Below are 16,836 nucleotides of genomic sequence, written 5' to 3'. Positions count from 1 at the left end.
ACGCTCGGCCCCAAGCAGACAGGTGCCTGGAAGGTACCGATTCCCCAGCCGCCGCCCGCCTCCAGCTGCTGGTCTTGCCGCCGCACCTCGCGCGGTGGCTCGTCTGGGGAGGCCCGCAGCCAGGGCTGGCTCCAGGTCTGCAAAGTGACGCCCTAGTCCGGGCAGCTGCGACAGCGGCCGAACCCCCCCCCCCCCTCCCCCTTCATTCCCGAGCGCCCTCCTCTGCGACCCGGACGCTCCGGGCTGCGGCTGCAGGGAAGGGACCCCCCACTTTCTCTTCCGAGGGGACCCGAACAACCGTTCCCTGTCTCTCCGACGCGGCGCGGCGCGCGAAGCGCTCTCCCTGCCCCGCGCACCTAGCCCTCCGGCTCCGCCGGGGCGTCCTCCCAGCCCGGGCGCCGTCCCCAGCTCCGGAGGGCGCTCCCCGCACGGCCCGGCCCCGCTCCGTTCCCACCCGCGCCTCCTGGCCGCGGGGACGCCCCCTGCCCCCTCCCCCCTCCCGGGTGCCCGCCGCCGCGCACGGCCCCCGCCCCTCCCCCCACTTTGGGGGCTGCCCCCCCCCCTCCGCGCCTCCCAGCGCCGCGCGCGCCCCCGCCCGCGTTCCCGGGGCGCCCCCCGCCGCCGAGCGGCCTCGGGTCCCCGGGGAGCGCTCCTTTGTGCGGCCCCGCGCGCTGCGTCAGGGCGGAGTTGCCGCCGCCGCCGCCCGCGCACTCGCCGGCGCACGGGCGGCCCCGGGGGCGGCGGGAAGGGAGGCGGCGAGCGGGAGGAGGGAGCGGCCGCGAGCCCAATCGCTCGGCTCCCCCGCCCGGCCCCGCGCGGCGCCGCCTCCGCCATTGCTGCGCGCGGGAGCGGCCGACGCGGAGGCTCGCGGCGCGCTCGGAGCCAGACCTGCGAGCCGGCGTGGGTGAGTGCGGCCCGCGGGCCCGACCCTTCCGCCCCTTCCGCCCGGGGCGGGGTCCGCGGCCGCCGGGCTCCCCGGCGGGTGGACGGGGACGGCGCGCGGGGGACGGGAGGGGTGGGAAGGCTCCGCGCGGGGCTCCGGGACGGGGCGCGCCCCCTCCCCGGCCGCGGTGCGCCCCTGCGCTCGGGTCCCCCCCCCCCTCCCCCAGCCCCGCCGGGTCGGCGTCCTCCCGACTCCTCCCCGGGGGCGGGCGAGCTCGCGGTGACTCCCGCCCGGCCCTCCCTCGCAGGCGCTAGCCTCGGGTCTCCCGGAACGATGGTGAAGTTGGGGAACAATTTCGCGGAGAAGGGCACCAAGCAGCCGCTGCTGGAGGATGGCTTCGACACCATCCCCCTGATGACGCCCCTCGATGTCAATCAGCTGCAGTTCCCGCCCCCGGACAAGGTGAGAGCCCCCCGGCGCCCCCGCGCCGCCGGGTGCGCACCCCCAAGTCTCGGGCGGCGGCCGCAACAAAAGAGACGCGCGGCGGTGCGCTGGCGACGCGAAGTGGGGGCGAGCCCGGGCGGAGGGAGGAAGCCCCCCGGGAGGACGACGTGCCCGCGCGGGATTCCGGATCTGGAGACGTGCTCCCCCCCCCCGCCCCCCGCCTTGGGTGACAGCTCCGTCCTGACCGGGGAGCGCGGTGGGGGAAAGGTCCCTTCTTGATTTTCGTGGGCGTCTTGTCCGAGAGAGGTCCCTGGCGCCACAGCCCCGCCCCAGCCCTGCCTCAGGGTAGCAGGGGGCCGTGGGTCTGGGGTGAGTCTAGGGGCGCGGCTGCCCCGCGTGCCTCCCCAGGTGGCGCGGTGTCAGCCTGATTTGCCCCCTCGCGGTGGGGAGGCCCCTCTCTTTGGCCAGATGGACCCTCCTCAGGGGCTGAATTCCCGTCCGCATCCTCTCCGCCCGCCCCTCCCAGACTGGCTGTGGATGCTGCAAGGTGTCCCTTCTTACAGGGAGCCTCCCGCCTCTCTTTGTTCCTTTTGTGAAATCTTCGAGTCAGGGCTCTCTCTGCTCGCCCGGGTATTAGTGTGTGGTAGTGTAGCCGGGGACAATCAATCATTCGTCATCCTTTCCCCAAAGTGGGTTTTCTTTGCTGGATTTGAAGGGTCCCTTCTTTTCTTCAATACAGTATCCAATCAAATAGTTTCTGTACGTCGAGGAGAATATTTTCAAGAGCTAACACTTAAAAAGGTAAACATACGATGTTTAAAAGTCTCCACAATTGTATTGTAAAGCTCAAACCTGAAACGGTAATAAACGGCATCCGGTCTGACCACCTTGCCGCTGCTTAAAAACCACCCTGGCCGCGACTAAGCTCATTCTATTCCCCAAAGTGCGTTTCCTCTTATTGTCTCATTTAGCCCTGGTGAGGACGGTCTGACTCAGGTCTTTGTCTTTTATTCCCGCACGTTGGGGATTGCTGACCACCAGGCGGGGACCGGGAGGGGGGAATATCTGCAGCGGTGGGTCCTTCCTTTCTGGAAGATTCCTTTACTCCCATGTGGACTCTTTGACCTACTCAGCTCTCCGGAGTGGTTTCTGTCCCCCCGACTTTATTGTCTGTGTTTTGGGTGGGGGGCAGGGGCAGGATCGTGGCTGGCAGCAGGTGTCTTGAGTTCAAGAGGATCAGCTCGTCGCACCTGTGCACCCAGGCCACGTGGGGCCGCTCTGGGGCACCGATGGTCCCGAGGAGCTTGGGGGAGGGGTGGGGCCGGGCTGCCTCAGCTGGGCGGGGGGCCTTGGACTTGCGGGCCAGCTCAGCCCGGCCCCACCGCCCCCACCTTCCCCTCCCAGCTCAGCCCAAGAGTGGTGGCAGCCTGTGCCAGGAACGCTGCGTCCTGAGGCAGCACCTCTGTCAGGTGACTCCCGCTGCTCAGCCTGAGCCTCCTCTTGGGCCCTCAGTCTGTTCCGTTCCAGAACCGCCTGGCACTCAGTTGACTTACACCAGGGAGGGGGATTTCAGGCAGGTGTGCAATCCATTGGCCGACCTGCTGTGCCGTCCAGAAGTGGCCCAGGTAGGTCTGAAAGAGAACGAGCCTCCCGTCCCTGGGGGTGTTCAGACAAAGAGAGGGAGCTGGCAACGATGCTCCAGGGACAGGATTTCTAGCAGGAACCAATGATTAGGCTGGAAGATTTCAGAGGTCACGGATGAGTAGACTGACTCTCAAAGAGTTCACGAGATGCGCCCAAGGTCACGTGGCTGAAGGCCACACTCCTCCCGGATACAGAAGCTTCTGGCAGGGCCTCGTGCCCCGCCCTGCTCGGGACCAGACATCTGTCACTCTAGACCCCGCTTAACCTGAACAACAGCGCTGTGATGCTCACAGCCAGGGTTCAGGGGGGCGATGTCACCTGTCCCCTGTGGCATGGCTTATGGGGTCAGGGAACGCTGTCAGGGTTCCAAGTGGAATCTGTCCTGAGCATGTGTACTGAGTGCTGAGGTGCCCCAGTGACAGCAGTCACGTGGCAGCAACGTCGGGGCATCTCACCGGACGTCTGATGAACGCTCGTCAGGGGCCAGGCACTTGTCTGCGTGCTGGACGGGCTTACGTTTCTTTAACGAGCTGACGTGAGGAGGGAACTACCGTTGCCGCCCCTGTGGTACAGATGTGGAGATAGAGGGTCTTGTCCAAGGTCGCTTAGTGTGTCAGTGGAAGATGCAGAGGGATCCGGGCTGATAGAATACCGACCGGGCTCCCTCCTCCTCCTCACTGCAGCCCGGTCGGAGAGGCCTTGTTCCCGCTTGCGGGCCAGGACCCTGAGGTTCTGAGCGGTCAGGCACGTGCTCAAGGTCACACAGCCAGTCAGGTGCGGTTGGGACTTGAGGACAGTAGGCTGATGCGCAGACACTGCCTCGGAGCCGGCTGCCCCTCCCCACGTGGGCGCCCAGGCTGTCACTCCAGGCACGCCCTCCCTCTCAATGTCTGGAGAGCTGCGTGCACAGAAAGGAACAAAGAAGGAAGCAGGAGTGTGGCCCTTGGGTCACTTTTCGGTGGCGGCTGGCACGGGCCGCTTTCTCTCCCGATTCCTTCCTGGAGGCTGGCTCCAGGGTCCCGGCTCCCTCGGACAGCGTCGCCAGCTCCTGAGTCGCTGGGTCTTCCTAGGTCTGCCCGAGTGTCTCCCCCAAGCTGCGTGCCGCCCTCTCTGGGGGAGGAAGAGCGTGGGGGTCGCTGGCTCTCCGCAGTCCAGCAGCCACTTGTTGGCTTCCGGAAGTGGGGGACCAGGGACTGGAGACGTGTGAGCTCTTGACGCCTCCCTGCCCGGTGGGGACAGGAGAGGAAACCGTCCCGGCCGCAGGTGTGAGGAAGAGGGGGCCGGGAGCCTGAGGGAGGAGGCTGGAGGGCGGGCCGGGGCTCATCTGAAGCTGGGGGGCCACAGGGGAATGGGGTGTACGGGTCAGGGTAGGGCCGGTTTCCTGGGTGCAAATGCCTCTCCCACTTCACAGGGGGCAGAGGGGAAGAAGAGGAGGGAGACCCTCTGGGGGCCGTTGCAGGGGCAGAAGAGGGAGAGGATGGTGGGGTGGAGACAGCCACGAGGTCGATTTCCTTGCGAGCTGGCTCCTGCTCCTTCCTGCTCCTGGAGGGAAACGTTTAATCCCCTCTTGCCTCACTTTACCCACGGCGTAGAGACCAAGGGAAACCAAGCGCTCTCTCCCGACCACTGGGCTTGCGATATGAGTGGAGTGAGCACCGTGTCAGGAGTCCACCCTGCCACCTATCGGCTTAACTCCTCTGCCCCCGAGTTATCATACTTCCCTCCTGGGGCTGCTATCAGGGTTATTAACGGGTAATTTCTTAGAAGGCCCCGGCACCGAGATTTCCAATAAATGGGGGCTGTCCTCATTCTTTTTGCCAAACACTTGGTGGCCAAACAGCGACTCGACTGCCCTCTTTGTGTCTGGATGCATCTGGCCGCACCCCTGACGCTCTGCTTCTCTGTTTCCCCGACAAGGTGGTGGTGAAAACCAAGACCCAGTACGAGCCCGATCGCAAGAAGGGCAAAGTGCGCCCTCCCAAGATAGCCGAGTTCACCGTCAGCATCACCGAGGGGGTCACCGAGAGGTTTAAGGTGAGTGGCCCCCGATGGGGACTACGCTGCCTTTGTGTCCAGGAGGGAACCGCCGAACTGACTCACGAAGTGACGGGGGTCGGGACAAGACACGGTTCATCTGGCTGACCCCCGCTGTGCAAAACCAGCCCTGTGGCTTTTAAGTTTTCTTCATTTCCTTGCTTTTCCAGAATGACCATACGTAACTTAGTGTTGTTGGGCTTTTTGGGTTTTTTTAGTGTTTACGTTTTTCAATTTTAACATACGACTTTTTAAAAAAAATTCCAGCATAACTAACACCGTGTTCTGTTAGTCGCGGGTATACGGGTGCAACGTAGTGGTTGAACAGCTCTGTCTGTTAATCGGTGCTCCTCAAGGTAAGTGCTCTCCACTCCCTTCCCCGACTTCACCACCCGCCACCGCCCCTCTGGCCGCCACCGGATCCTTCTCTATAGCCGTGAGTCCAAGGGGAAAACCCACCCCTAAACTTTCTTTTAGACAGCGGCCACCCACGTGGGGAAAATCACTTTCCAGACTTGAAGTCTTTACCTCCAAAGTTCCAGGGAGGAAGCAGACTAACAAAGATAAGGCGGCCTACTCCCCACGTGCAAGACCCAGTTCCGGGCCCCTTACTTGTGCCAGCCGAGCTCAGTGACCCTCCTCCCCAGAGGGTAGGTCTATAACCCATCTTGCAGGTGGGGAAGTTGAGGTCCGGGGCAGTCCCAGCTGTCTGGGGGTCAGCCTCCGTCCTTCACCGGCCCCGGCAGGGTGCGGAGGCACGGGGCTTGGTGGCCAGTGTGGTCTGTGCACGGGCCGTTGGAAGTGCTCACTCATGGAGGGGGGAGGCCTCTCTCTGGACGGTTCTCTAGGGGGGAAGAGCTTTTGGAAGGGGCGGGGTTCCAGCCAAGTGGGGGGCGGGGTGGAGCCTCCCCCACAGGCTGGGTGGTCTCTGAGGGTGGGAACAGCTGGGCTGCTTGAGGAGGAAGTTAAGACACTGATCTTCTGGGGACTTGTTCTTTGGGAAACAAGACGTGGTAAAATGGTGCCCGTCACTCAGATTCAAAGGGGTGATTTGAGAGACGCCACTGGGTGGCCCAGACCTTGCAGAGTGGCCGTGGCTGCCTCTCCGTTCACCCCGTGTGGCTGTGTGAGCAGTCTGCTCGTGTCTGGGTGCACAGATGCTCGCACACCCACACTCCCAGCAGTTCCCACAGCATCTCACACACTGCGTGCGGTTCTAGCTCACGAAAGCCCGTGGGTCGGTCGCTAGGTGCGAGCGAAGCCCGCAGAGGTGAGGCGGCTCCGCGGGGTGACTGGCGAAGCCGGGGTGCGCTGTGACCTAGAATCCCTCCTTCCCATCGCTCCGGCCTGCCTCGTGGGCTGGAGGGACACCGTGCCGGGCCTGCCTGGCCCGCGGACCCGTCAAGAGTCACGATCTGCTGGGTCCGCGGGGTGTTCGCCCGTGTTATTTGTCTGCCCCGAGAGGTGGGTACTTCTAGGAGAGCCCCCTTTCCGGCGGGAACGTTGAGGCCCAGAGAGGCCCACGTCTGTGGTTCCCGCTGGTGCCATAAGGACGGTACGTGGGCTGAGAAGCTCGTCCGGTGGCTCCCGGCTTGGCAGTGTATCTGTGGCTTTAAGCTCATGACCGGGACCGGGTTGGAGTGACTCAAGGTCGACGTCTTTTTCCACTCTGGCCAGCCGGCTTAGCAGGGGCCTCATCTGCGGCCACTCACGTGACCTGCGCGGTGCGTGCCCTGGGGATTTGCCGCCTGCCGGCCCAGGCAGAAATGACCTTGGTTTCAAGGTCATCATATTCATCATTCTGATGGCTGACACCACCTGGATATCTGGGTTTCTCATTCCGGATTTGACCTTTGCTCTTCTCAGCCCTGGCATTTTAGGTCCCCTCGGAGTGGGGTGCAGCGTGGCACCTGAACGGCTACCCATCGTCTGTTGTGGTCCATTGGGTGCAGGCTCTGTCCCCCAGCTCCGGTGCTTTCCCCACATGCTTACCTGCTGTGGGTCCCTCAGTTCCCTGTTTAAGGCATCAGTGACGCACATTGGCCACGAGGGCTTTGGGCAGCCACAGCCGAGCATCTGTGTGGTTACCTGGTGCCCGTTGCCCAGAACCCGAGGGCTCAGAAGATCTGAGCCCGTCCCTGTGGACTGGGCTGTGGTGGCAGGATCCTGTCTCACCTCTGCCTCCTCCTGCTGGGGAATGTCTGAGAAGGTGATGTATACAGCAGGTGCTCAGTAGAGCACTGTACTGCAGTGAGCCCGTCTCCCCGGTTTTCTGCATAAACAGCCCAGGCAAGTCCGTATGCTTAGCACCTGCCTCCTCCTTAGGGTTCACGACCACCCCGGAGGGGGCGGTGCTCACCCGTTTCACAGATGAGGTTTTCGAGTCCCAGGTGGTCACCAGGGGGCTGGGGTCCTTCGGACTAGTCCGTGTCTCCGAGGCCAGTGCCTTTCCACCACACGGCCTGCTAGGCACACCTCCCCATGGGCTCCGCCTTCCAGCTCCTTCCAGTCCCGGCTCAGATACCAGCTCCGCCATGCAGCCTCTGGGAATTAACCTGGCCCTCCCGGGGTTCCCATTGCCAAATGTTAGGAGACAGTAACAGCATCTAAACAGGGAGCCGGACTCCGGGTCAACAAGTTCCCTTCCTCGCTGGCAGCCTCGGGATGTGTGGTGGGCCATGTACCCGAGTGTTCTCCAGGGCGGGCATCGTTTTTCTCTGGTCTCTTCCTTTTGTGTCACGTTGTCCAGGCTCCCTTCCGCCCGGGGCCCTCCTCTGAGGGGCCGTTCTTGGGCCATGCTTCTCTAGGTGTGACCAGATGTCCTGGCGAGGTCCAGCAGTGTGGCCTCTCTCTGCCAGCAAGGATGACAGCCCCTCCTCTTTGGGGCTATATATAGGCACGGGAACAGCTTGATGAATCACTGGGTGACTAGCCATGCTGGGGGCCCCAGAGTGCATGGGGACTTGGGGAGATTTCCAGGGTTTTCCTGCCGGACCCTTGCTTGTTGAGTAAGGCAGCTCCCCATGGAGCCCTCTCTCTGGGCTGTATGTGGATGTAAGTCCTTTCCACGTGTCACCGGTTCCCTCCCGGCCAGGCAGATGACCCCCAAGGTCACAGTCAGGGGCAGATTGCGACCTGAACCGTGTGGCCTGGCCAGCTTGACCGGGAGGCCTGTGGGCCAGACGCTCACAGCTGAAGGACCTGGGTTCTGTGGGCACCTCGGGCTTGTGCCCCGACACCATTCTCAACAGGGAGGGAGAGTTAACCTGGTTCCCCACGCGTCTGCTGTGGGGTCTGCGCGTGAGGGGAGGCCCCCAGTGCACTGTTCCTCTAAGTGTGGTCTGGGGCCGCCTGCGGTAGAATCACCTGAAGTTTGATTCTAGCAGAGGGACCTGGACCCTGGGAATGTGCCTTGTGACCATGAGCTCTCCGGTGGCCCTTTTGTGGCTGGAGGTGCGTTCTAGCACAAGGGCAGGGCAGGCTCAGGAGGGCCGGCACCTTTCTGAAGTGCTGATGGTGTTCACCGTTCTGCAATGTTCTCCCAGCCTTTTCTTGCCCAATTAGGTGTCTGGCGTCTCTGAGTGGAGCCCACAATAAGGCACGCTCCTCCTGCGACGCGTCAGCTGGCCGAGGGTTGGGGAGCGTGGGGGGAAGAGGTTGACCCGGAGACGGATCTGTGATGGAAGGTTCGGCCTCCACCCTGGGCCGTGCTGGGGGCTCCGTCACAGCTTTGCTTTGGACAGAACCTCTTCCTCATCCTTTCGGTGACTGGGCGGCTTCTGTGTGGCTCCCAGCCCAGCCACCGCCCCCGTTCTTTTCGTCTCCCTGTGTGAATTGCGGGAGTGGAACTGCGTCTTTCAGCTGTTGGAGCAACAAGTAACTAACGTGTCCCCCTTCGTCTCTAATTTGTGCGGTTCGGGAGCGGGGAAGCCGGCTGCTTTGCGCCTCCTCTTTATATACCTTTGGACGGCATCCTTGAGACGAGATGTCTTTTTGGATGTTACTTTATGGTTATCACTCGGGGATGAATCTCTTGGCTCCCAGGTTGCTAGGCTGGTTGCTAGGTAACCGCTGATGGGGAGAGGGTTTTGTAGGACTCCGCCACGATGGGATTGCTGGATGAATCACCCAGCAGCGGCCAAAAGCCTAGGCTTGTGAAGAGGTTAGTCAAGGAGGGAAGTGCTCGTTTAATTAATTGGAGGTGTATTTATGCGGAGAATAAACACAGGCTGAGATGGTTCTCAAATTAAGTAAACCTAAACATCTTTTCAGTCGCGTGTTCACCCACGCAGGGCGGGGTGTCAGGGTGCGGCTGGGGCTGCTTGCTTAACGCCCCCCTCCCGTCTTGGAAGATGGAGGGGCCGTAATTAGGCAGATTAAAGGAAGGCTCTGTCGGGGCTCTCCTGAGCCCTTTATGCTCTGTGGCTGCCGCGACGGAGAGCTGTTGACGTTTCTGAGACCCACACGCCTTCTCTTTGTGAGTTAAGGGTTTGGGTGAGCAACCTGCACCCCCTCCCCTGGGGCCGTGTTTCCTCTGGGGCTCCGTGAGATTCCAAGGTCAGCCTTGCACGTGAACGCCTTTCGTGGTCCGCGCAGAGCTGGGAGGATGTCCTAGGAGGAGAGACCGAGTTCGTCTGAGTGGCCCCCCGTGTTGGCGGTGGATCCTACGGTGGGGGTATCCTTTTGCATCCCGTCACAAATGATTCTGTGGGTGGTTGGTCCCTTCTTCTCACCTCCTTAATGACCTTGAGCTTCCTGTGCACCCGGCTTGTTTTCCACGCTCTCCAGTGATCCCCCGGTGTGTTTCGAGACGCATTTGTTAAATATTTATGAACGGCAACACCATTTCCTTGGCGTTCGGCGGTGGGGGAGGTCTCCAAGCAGTGGCACTGGAGATCCCAGAATTGTTTGGACACCCCCGTAACCTTCAGCCGAGCATCCCGCGGGACTCGGATGCCAGGTTCTGCGGTGGCAGAGCCCACGGTTTTCTGGCCCAGCTGTCGAGTGGGGGCTTCATCCAGAATCGGATAATAAGTGGTTTGAGTCATCTTGGAGAGGGGGTGTCTGTGTGTTCACTTTTTTGTCGGTTACCTAAAATATTTAGTGTTGCACATGCTTGAAGATGTCAGGATTCATCCTATTTTTCCAAGATTTTTTTTTTTTTTTTTTTTTTTTTACTGCATTACTCAGCAGAAAACACATTTCCTTTCCCCTCCCCCCTGAGGGAGGAGGGCAGAGGGAGCGGAGGAGGGAGAACCTAGCAGCCATCGACCCAGAGCCGACTCAGGCGCGGAGTTTTATGAGTGTCATTCCTTTTTGTGTTAGTAACAATCTTGAAGGTTGATCTCGCTGGCTTGACTTCGTAGGTGGGGAACGAAGGTCAGAGAGGTTAAGGAGCAGGCAGACGGGCAGCCAGCTAACCGGGGGTGGAAACAGGATTCAGACCCACATCCACCTGCCACCCCAAAGCCCACCAAGCTCTGTCTCCCACACCGGCAGCTGCACGGGACCTGCGGGCCGGCTCTCCCCCACTTTGGATGTCCCAGTCCCACCCCCCGCTGAGCAGTGACCTCTCCCAGGGGCCCCCAGCAGGAGAGGAAGCCCCACCTGTAAAATGGGGGTGCTGCCCGTTCCCCACTGATCCTTAGAGAACTAGGGTGTGGACCAGGGTCTTGTAAGTTGAGTGGCTATATAACTTATGGCCCAGATTGGGACGCTTTTGAGAGTGACCGTGGACACTGTACATTGGGGATGCCAGGGCGGTAACCAGCAGCCGGGACTGTCCTAAGAATCCGGGGTACGTGGTCCCCTCCTTATAAAGTTTGCCCCGAGGCCCACATCTTGTTTGCCATCCATTGCTGGCTGTTCTTTCCAGAAAACATCCCTCAGCTCCGTCTTGCCTCTGGGGCTGGGCTGCCGGGACCCCTGCCCCAGCCTGTGTCTTGCCTGCCTCCTGTCTCTCTCCCTGGCCCATCTTTCCTTAGTGCGGTCAAATCTATGTAATGTAAATTTTATACTTCAAAGTGTTCAGTTCAGTGACATGTGATCTGCATTGTTGCCCAGCCATCACCACTGTGTAGTTCCAGAACATTTCATCACCCCGATAGGAGACCCCTTGCCCATTAGCAGTCACCCCGTTTCCTCGCCCTGTCGGCCCTGGGCAGTCACCGATGTACATTCTGTCTCCGGATGTGCCTGTTCTGGACATTTCACATGGGTAGAACCATACAACACATGGCCCTCTGTGACTGGCCTCTGTCACTGGTGTGTTTTCACCGATCATCCCTGTCGTAGCAGATGGGTGCCTCATTTCTTCTTCTTTTCTAATTTTTTTTTAATGTTGATTTATTTTTTGAGAGAGAGAGGATGGGAGGCACAGAATCCGAAGCAGGCTCCAGGTTCCGAGCTGTCGGCACAGAGCCCGACACAGGGCTCGAACCCACGAACCGTGAGATCATGACCTGAGCCAAAGTTGGGCACTTAACCGACTGAGCCACCCAGGCGCCCGCCTCATTCCTTTTTATGACTAATACTGGGTAGTATGGCTAGACTGTCTGATCTATCCCTTCATCCACGGATGGGCACTGGGGCCGTTTCCACCTCTTGGCTGGCGGGAACAGCGCCGCTGTGAACGTTCACATGCGACTTTTGTTTGAACACCTGTTTTCCGTTCTTCTGGGTTTGCACCCGGGAGTGGAGCTGCCGGTTCGCGCGGTGATCTTGTGTCTGACACACCGAGGAGCTGCTGTTTTCTCTGGCAGCTGCGCCGCCCCCCAGTCCCCCCAGCAACGTGTGCAAGGCTTCCGGTTTCTGCACATCCCGCCAGCACCTGTCACCCTCCGTCCCTTCAATTCTAGCCGTCCTAGCGGCTGCAAGGCAGTGTCTCACTGTGGTTTTGATCTGCATTTCCCGGGGGGGCTGATGACGCTGAGTGCTTTTCCCCGTGCGCTGGCAGGCCGTTCGTGCATTTTGTCTGGAGAGGTGTCTGTTCAAGTCCTTTCCCATTTCGAACTGGGTTGCTTTTGTGCTGTTGAGTTGCATTCTGGACACCAGCTCCTCATCAGATCTGTCATTTGCAGATGTTTGCTACTATCTGTGGGTCGCCTTTTCATGTCTTTGCACAAAAACATAATCTGGCACAAAATTTAAACATTTTGAGGTACGATTTATTTTTTCTTTCGCTGCTTGTGCTTTCGGTGGTACATCTAAGACACCGTTGACCTCTCCCAGGGGCCCCCAGCAGGAGAGGTGTGCCACCTGCCAAGTCTGAGGTCATGAAGATTTACCTCTGTGTTTTCTTCCAAGAGTTTTATGGCTTTAGCTTTCACATTTAGGTCTTCATTCCATTTGGAGTTAATTTTTGTGGATGGTGTGGGGTAGGTGTCGAGCTTCGAGCTGCTTCTGTCTGTAGAAAGCCAGTTGTCCCAACACCATTTGTTGAAGAGACTGTTCTTGCCTCCCTGAATGGGCATGGCGACTCGATTCAGAAACCAGTTGATCTTGACGTAGGGTTTAATTTCTAGACTCTCTGTGCCATCCCATTTATATGGTTATTCTTATGCCAGTACCGCACTGTCCTAATTACTGTAGCTTTGCAGTAAGTTTTGAAATTGGGGAAGATGAGTCCTCCCACTTACTCTCTGCTTTCAAGATTGCTTTCGGCTGTTTGGGATCCCTGTTTTTTTTTGCGTCTTCCCTGATTTCTTTTAGCAGTGTTTTTCCGTTTGCAGAGTTCAAGTCCTTTCCCTTTGGCCGCAGGCAGTAAACGACAGCAGGGCGAGTGCTGCCTGTGACCCTCACTGGTGCAGAGCACTGGTGTTTTTGTGTCACGCCGTAGCTGGTGCCTGGATCCCCTCCTTTCTTTGAAATCACAGTATTTCTCAGATCTTGCTTGATGTTAATAAAGAAACAAGTATATATGTATCATCAGTTTATATCTTTTGCGGTCTTCTGACAACAGTATTTCAGCACGATGGGTTTTCCGTGCCGTCCCAGGTATGGTGTTGTGCGTATCTCGAGCATGATTCGGAGAGGGATCTGTAGCCTTTTCTGGCTCCCGGAGAGTCAGTGGCACAAACACAGCGGACACCCTGTGCTGGGCTGGCCCCTGGTCCCTTGAAGGCCACGGCCCAAGGCACGGTCTGGGCCCCCACGCGGCAAGTGCCAGTGGACACGGCCAGGAGTCCAGCTCCGGTAGAACAGCTGTGATTGCCTCCCACAGTCTCCTGCTCTGGAGCTTTTGCTGACAGCTGCACAGAAGTGATACACATTTGGGGGTGATGTAGAATCTGTTTCCTCTCACTCACTCTCGCTCACACGCACGCACACATCGGTGGCGAACGTGTCCTTCAGCTAACTTGGAGCCTCCTAGTGTTGTGAGAAATGGTAACTTGTCACAAAGAGGCGGCTGCCTCCTGGAATTCTGCAAGTGCCCAGGAACCGTCTGGGTTCCTGCTTCTTGATGTGGCAGACAGGGACCTGTGTCACCTGGCTTGGGTCCCCTCCTGCAGGACATGTGATGCGCCGGCCACACTGGCCGAACGCACCGCGTCCCTTGATGCTCTGGGCTTTGGCACAGCCTTCTTCCTCTGCGAACACGCCTTCCACCCTTGCTGCCCTCATGAGCTCCTCCTCTGCGATCCAGACCCCCCGCCCCCACGTCTTCCCCAAGCACAGTAGGGATTCCCCTCCTTCTCCTGCCCCCCCCCCCCCCCCCGCCCCAGTCGTGATGAGTTCACACCACGCAGCGGAGAGCAGGGCTGATGCGGTGGGGCCAAGGACAGGTCAAGGTAGCCACCTTCTTGAGAATGTCCACCAGCCACCTGGGATTCCGTAGGTGGAAGAAGGCAGGGCCCTGGGGCCCTTTTTTGCCTTTGTAAGCCCCTTCATCCTTAGGAAAAGAAAACGGGACATTAGCATATGACTGTCTCGGTCTGAAGAATACAATCCAGGCTGGACCCATTATCATCATACAGTTCTTTTCTTCCTGGTTTTACAACAAAACTGAAAACCATTTTTGTGGGCCAGGGAAAGCATCCGTCGCCAGCACTGGGCCCCGGGGTGCCCGGCAGAGACGACGGCTCTGAAAGAACAGCCCTGCTTCTAAGGAAAGGTACTTCTCCAGCGCGGGGGCTCCCTGCCCCCCACCCCTGCCCACAGCCCCGCCCGAACGCAGGCGACAGCAGGCGCCGTCCGTCTGGCAGCCCAGGCTCTCCAGGCCTCCAGGAGCCCGTGGGGGGCACAGCAGCCCCGGGGCCCCCCTCCTTCCTGTGTGTGATCGTTTGCTTCACGAAACCCAGACCGACTGGCACCTCTAGAAACGGAACTTGTGCCCCATTTGACGTGGGGATGCTCGGGGTTGGCTCCGTAAGTACTCGCTGAGAAGATGGGCCGCCGGCCAGCTGGGTCCAGTGACTCCCTGTCTCCCTCGGTGCGCGCTGGGGCCTTGCGGTCCAGGAGGCGAATGAGCTCCCGGGGGCGTCTGTCACAAAGTGCCACCACCTGGGTGGCTCAGGACAACACGCACGGATTCTCTTACGGCCCTGGGGGGTCAGAAGCCCTGAGTCAGGGCATCTGGGTGTTGGCAGGTGCTCCCGCTGGGGGGCTCCCGCTGGGGGGCTCCGTCTCCTGGGCTTTTGGAGCCACCAGAGCCACGGCCCCCACGCTTCTTGGCTCGTGGCCCCTTCTTCCACCTGGCCCGGCGTCCTCCAGTCCCTGCTCTGTCTCCTCTGCTCCATCCCGTAAGGACGCCGGGGACTTCGCTCGCGCCCACCCGGATATTCCAGGAGGTCTCCCCGTCTCTAGACCTTGATTCAGTCGCAGGGGCAGAGTCACTTTTTGTGTAGAAGATGATGTGCACAGGTTCCAGGGGTTAGGACCTGGATGTCCTTGGGAGACAACACTCGGCTTACCCAGCCGGTGTGCCCTGGGCCGGTCACCTACACGTCTGAGCCTCAGCGTCCCCGAGGGTAAAAGGCAGCCCGTGGTGTTGCCTTCGGGAGCTGTCATGAGGAGTCCACGAGCCGTGGTTAACGGTCTGCTAGAGCACAGAGCGTGGTGGAAGTCTCTGGAGCTACCCTTAATACTGGTGCTTCGGCACAGGAGTGCCCAGGCTGGGTGGGGGGAGGGGAGCTCAGCAGCCCTCAGGCTCCAGGAATCCCTTGCAGAAGGGGTTCCTCCGTTTACCCCCTGTCCTCAGCTTAGATTGTGCACGGGAAGTGTCTGGGAAATTTTAAATGCTACTGAGGCCTAGTCATTGCCCCCCCCACCCCACCGTCTTCTGCTCTGGGTGGGGTCCTGGTGTTGGGATCCTCAGAGGCTCCTGTGATTCTAACACAGCCGTGGTTCCGCCCCTGTTTTTGTGCTCAGGCTGGGCCACTGCACGTGGCTGCTGCTTCGCTGCCTGCGTGTGTCCCTGGGCTCCTTGGACTACCTGGGGGTCTCGTTGGCTCGACTCGAAGGTGCTGCCTTTTCAGCGACCGGGCCTCTATCACACATCAAGGTGCCAGATGCGATGGTCTCTGAGCATCTTCCGTGTCCCGGTGCTGCAACACCGTGAGGTGATGGGCTTTGTGAAGCAAGGGCTCGCCCTGCCCATCCCTGACTGCCCAACTGGGGTCTCCTGGGCTCCCCACCGTAAACCCGGGGGCTGGGCTGGCATGGCCACTTCCCGGCGGAGAGGGGCCACGTGCCCTTTCCGGAGTCACGATGCGTGTGGGCCTGGCGGGCCTGGAACCCAGGGCTCTTGACGCGCGTTGGGCAGCGAGTGGCCAGTTTGTCTTCTAGTCAGACTATTCTGGAATTGGTTGAAAGGTGGGGCCGCTGGCGGCTGGGGGCTCCCCAGGATGCTTCTGGTCAGGGTGTGTCAACGTAGGAAACAGCCTAAAGGGTACTCCCGCGAAACGGCTCTAAGTAATTTCACACTTGTTTCTAGAATGTGCCTAGCTGTCTCACGGGAACAGGGAGGTTGGTGAGACTCTCCAAACTGGGACACAGTTTCGTTTCACTTGAAGCACAGAAACAGTAGATGCTGGGCTGTGCGGTGTCCATGCTTGTGCTGCTGGTGCTGGGAGACGCTGGGATGCTCCAGAGCCTTCCTGGAGGGGAGGCAGGGGCCCGGCCAGGGCTTCAAAGGGTGAGGAGGAGAGCAGGTGACCCAACCTGGCGTGCTGGGGAAGGGACAGGGATGGCAGCAGACAGAGAACACCTCAGGGGACGCGAGCCAGCCCTGGTCCCCCCCCCCCCCCCCCCCAAACAGCTCCAGCCCTCGGGGCCGCCGTGGCAGGTTCACCGCTGGGGGCTTAGCCAGCAGACGGGGCGTGTCTCCGTTCCGAGGGTCAGAAGCCCAGATACGGGTGATCGGCGGGGACGTGCTCCCTCTGAAGGCTGGAGGGGAGTCCTTCCTTGCCTCTTCCCAGTTTCTGGTGGCTCCTGGCGGCCCTCGGCTTACAGACACGAACCTCCCACCCTCTGTCTTCTCGAGCTTCTCCCTGCGTGTAGGTCTCTGTGTCTTGTCTCCCCTTTCATAAGGACACTGTCAAATTGGGTTAGGCCCCACCCTAATGACCTCAACTTAATCACATCTGCAAAGACCCTATTTCCAAATAAGGCCACATTCAAAGGTAGCAGGGTGTAGAACTTCTATATTTTGGGGAGGGGAAGACACAGTTTAACCCATAATGGGCCTAGCGCATGAGGCTGACATCTCTTCAGAGCCCTGATCCCTAGTCATTCTCCTGATAAACGTGTAAGAGCACGAGGCTTTGTTCCCCGCCTGCAGACATAAGATACGCAGGTGACCTGCTTAGGCACACAGCTGGCAGGTGGCAGAG

The 16,836-nt window shown here is 59.9% G+C and overlaps 1 protein-coding gene across 1 annotated transcript in view; it reads left to right on the top strand.

The window, feature by feature from the left end:
* The first annotated feature begins 608 nt into the window (after positions 1-608).
* NSG1 (neuronal vesicle trafficking associated 1) overlaps positions 609-16,836 on the top strand; it is a 30,885-nt gene continuing 14,657 nt past the window's right edge. Inside the window, exons 1-3 of the mRNA XM_078446267.2 lie at positions 609-904; positions 1,191-1,345; positions 4,889-5,005. Coding sequence (XP_078302393.1) covers positions 1,217-1,345; positions 4,889-5,005 — 246 coding nt within the window. The 5' untranslated portion in view covers positions 609-904; positions 1,191-1,216. The remainder of the gene's footprint in view (positions 905-1,190; positions 1,346-4,888; positions 5,006-16,836) is intronic.

The sequence above is a fragment of the Panthera onca genome, chromosome B1, assembly GCF_046562875.1.
Source record: "Panthera onca isolate mPanOnc1 chromosome B1, mPanOnc1 haplotype 2, whole genome shotgun sequence".
NCBI lineage: Eukaryota > Metazoa > Chordata > Mammalia > Carnivora > Felidae > Panthera > Panthera onca.
The sequence above is the reverse complement of the archived record's forward strand: the minus strand, read 5'-3'. Positions and strand labels throughout refer to the sequence as shown.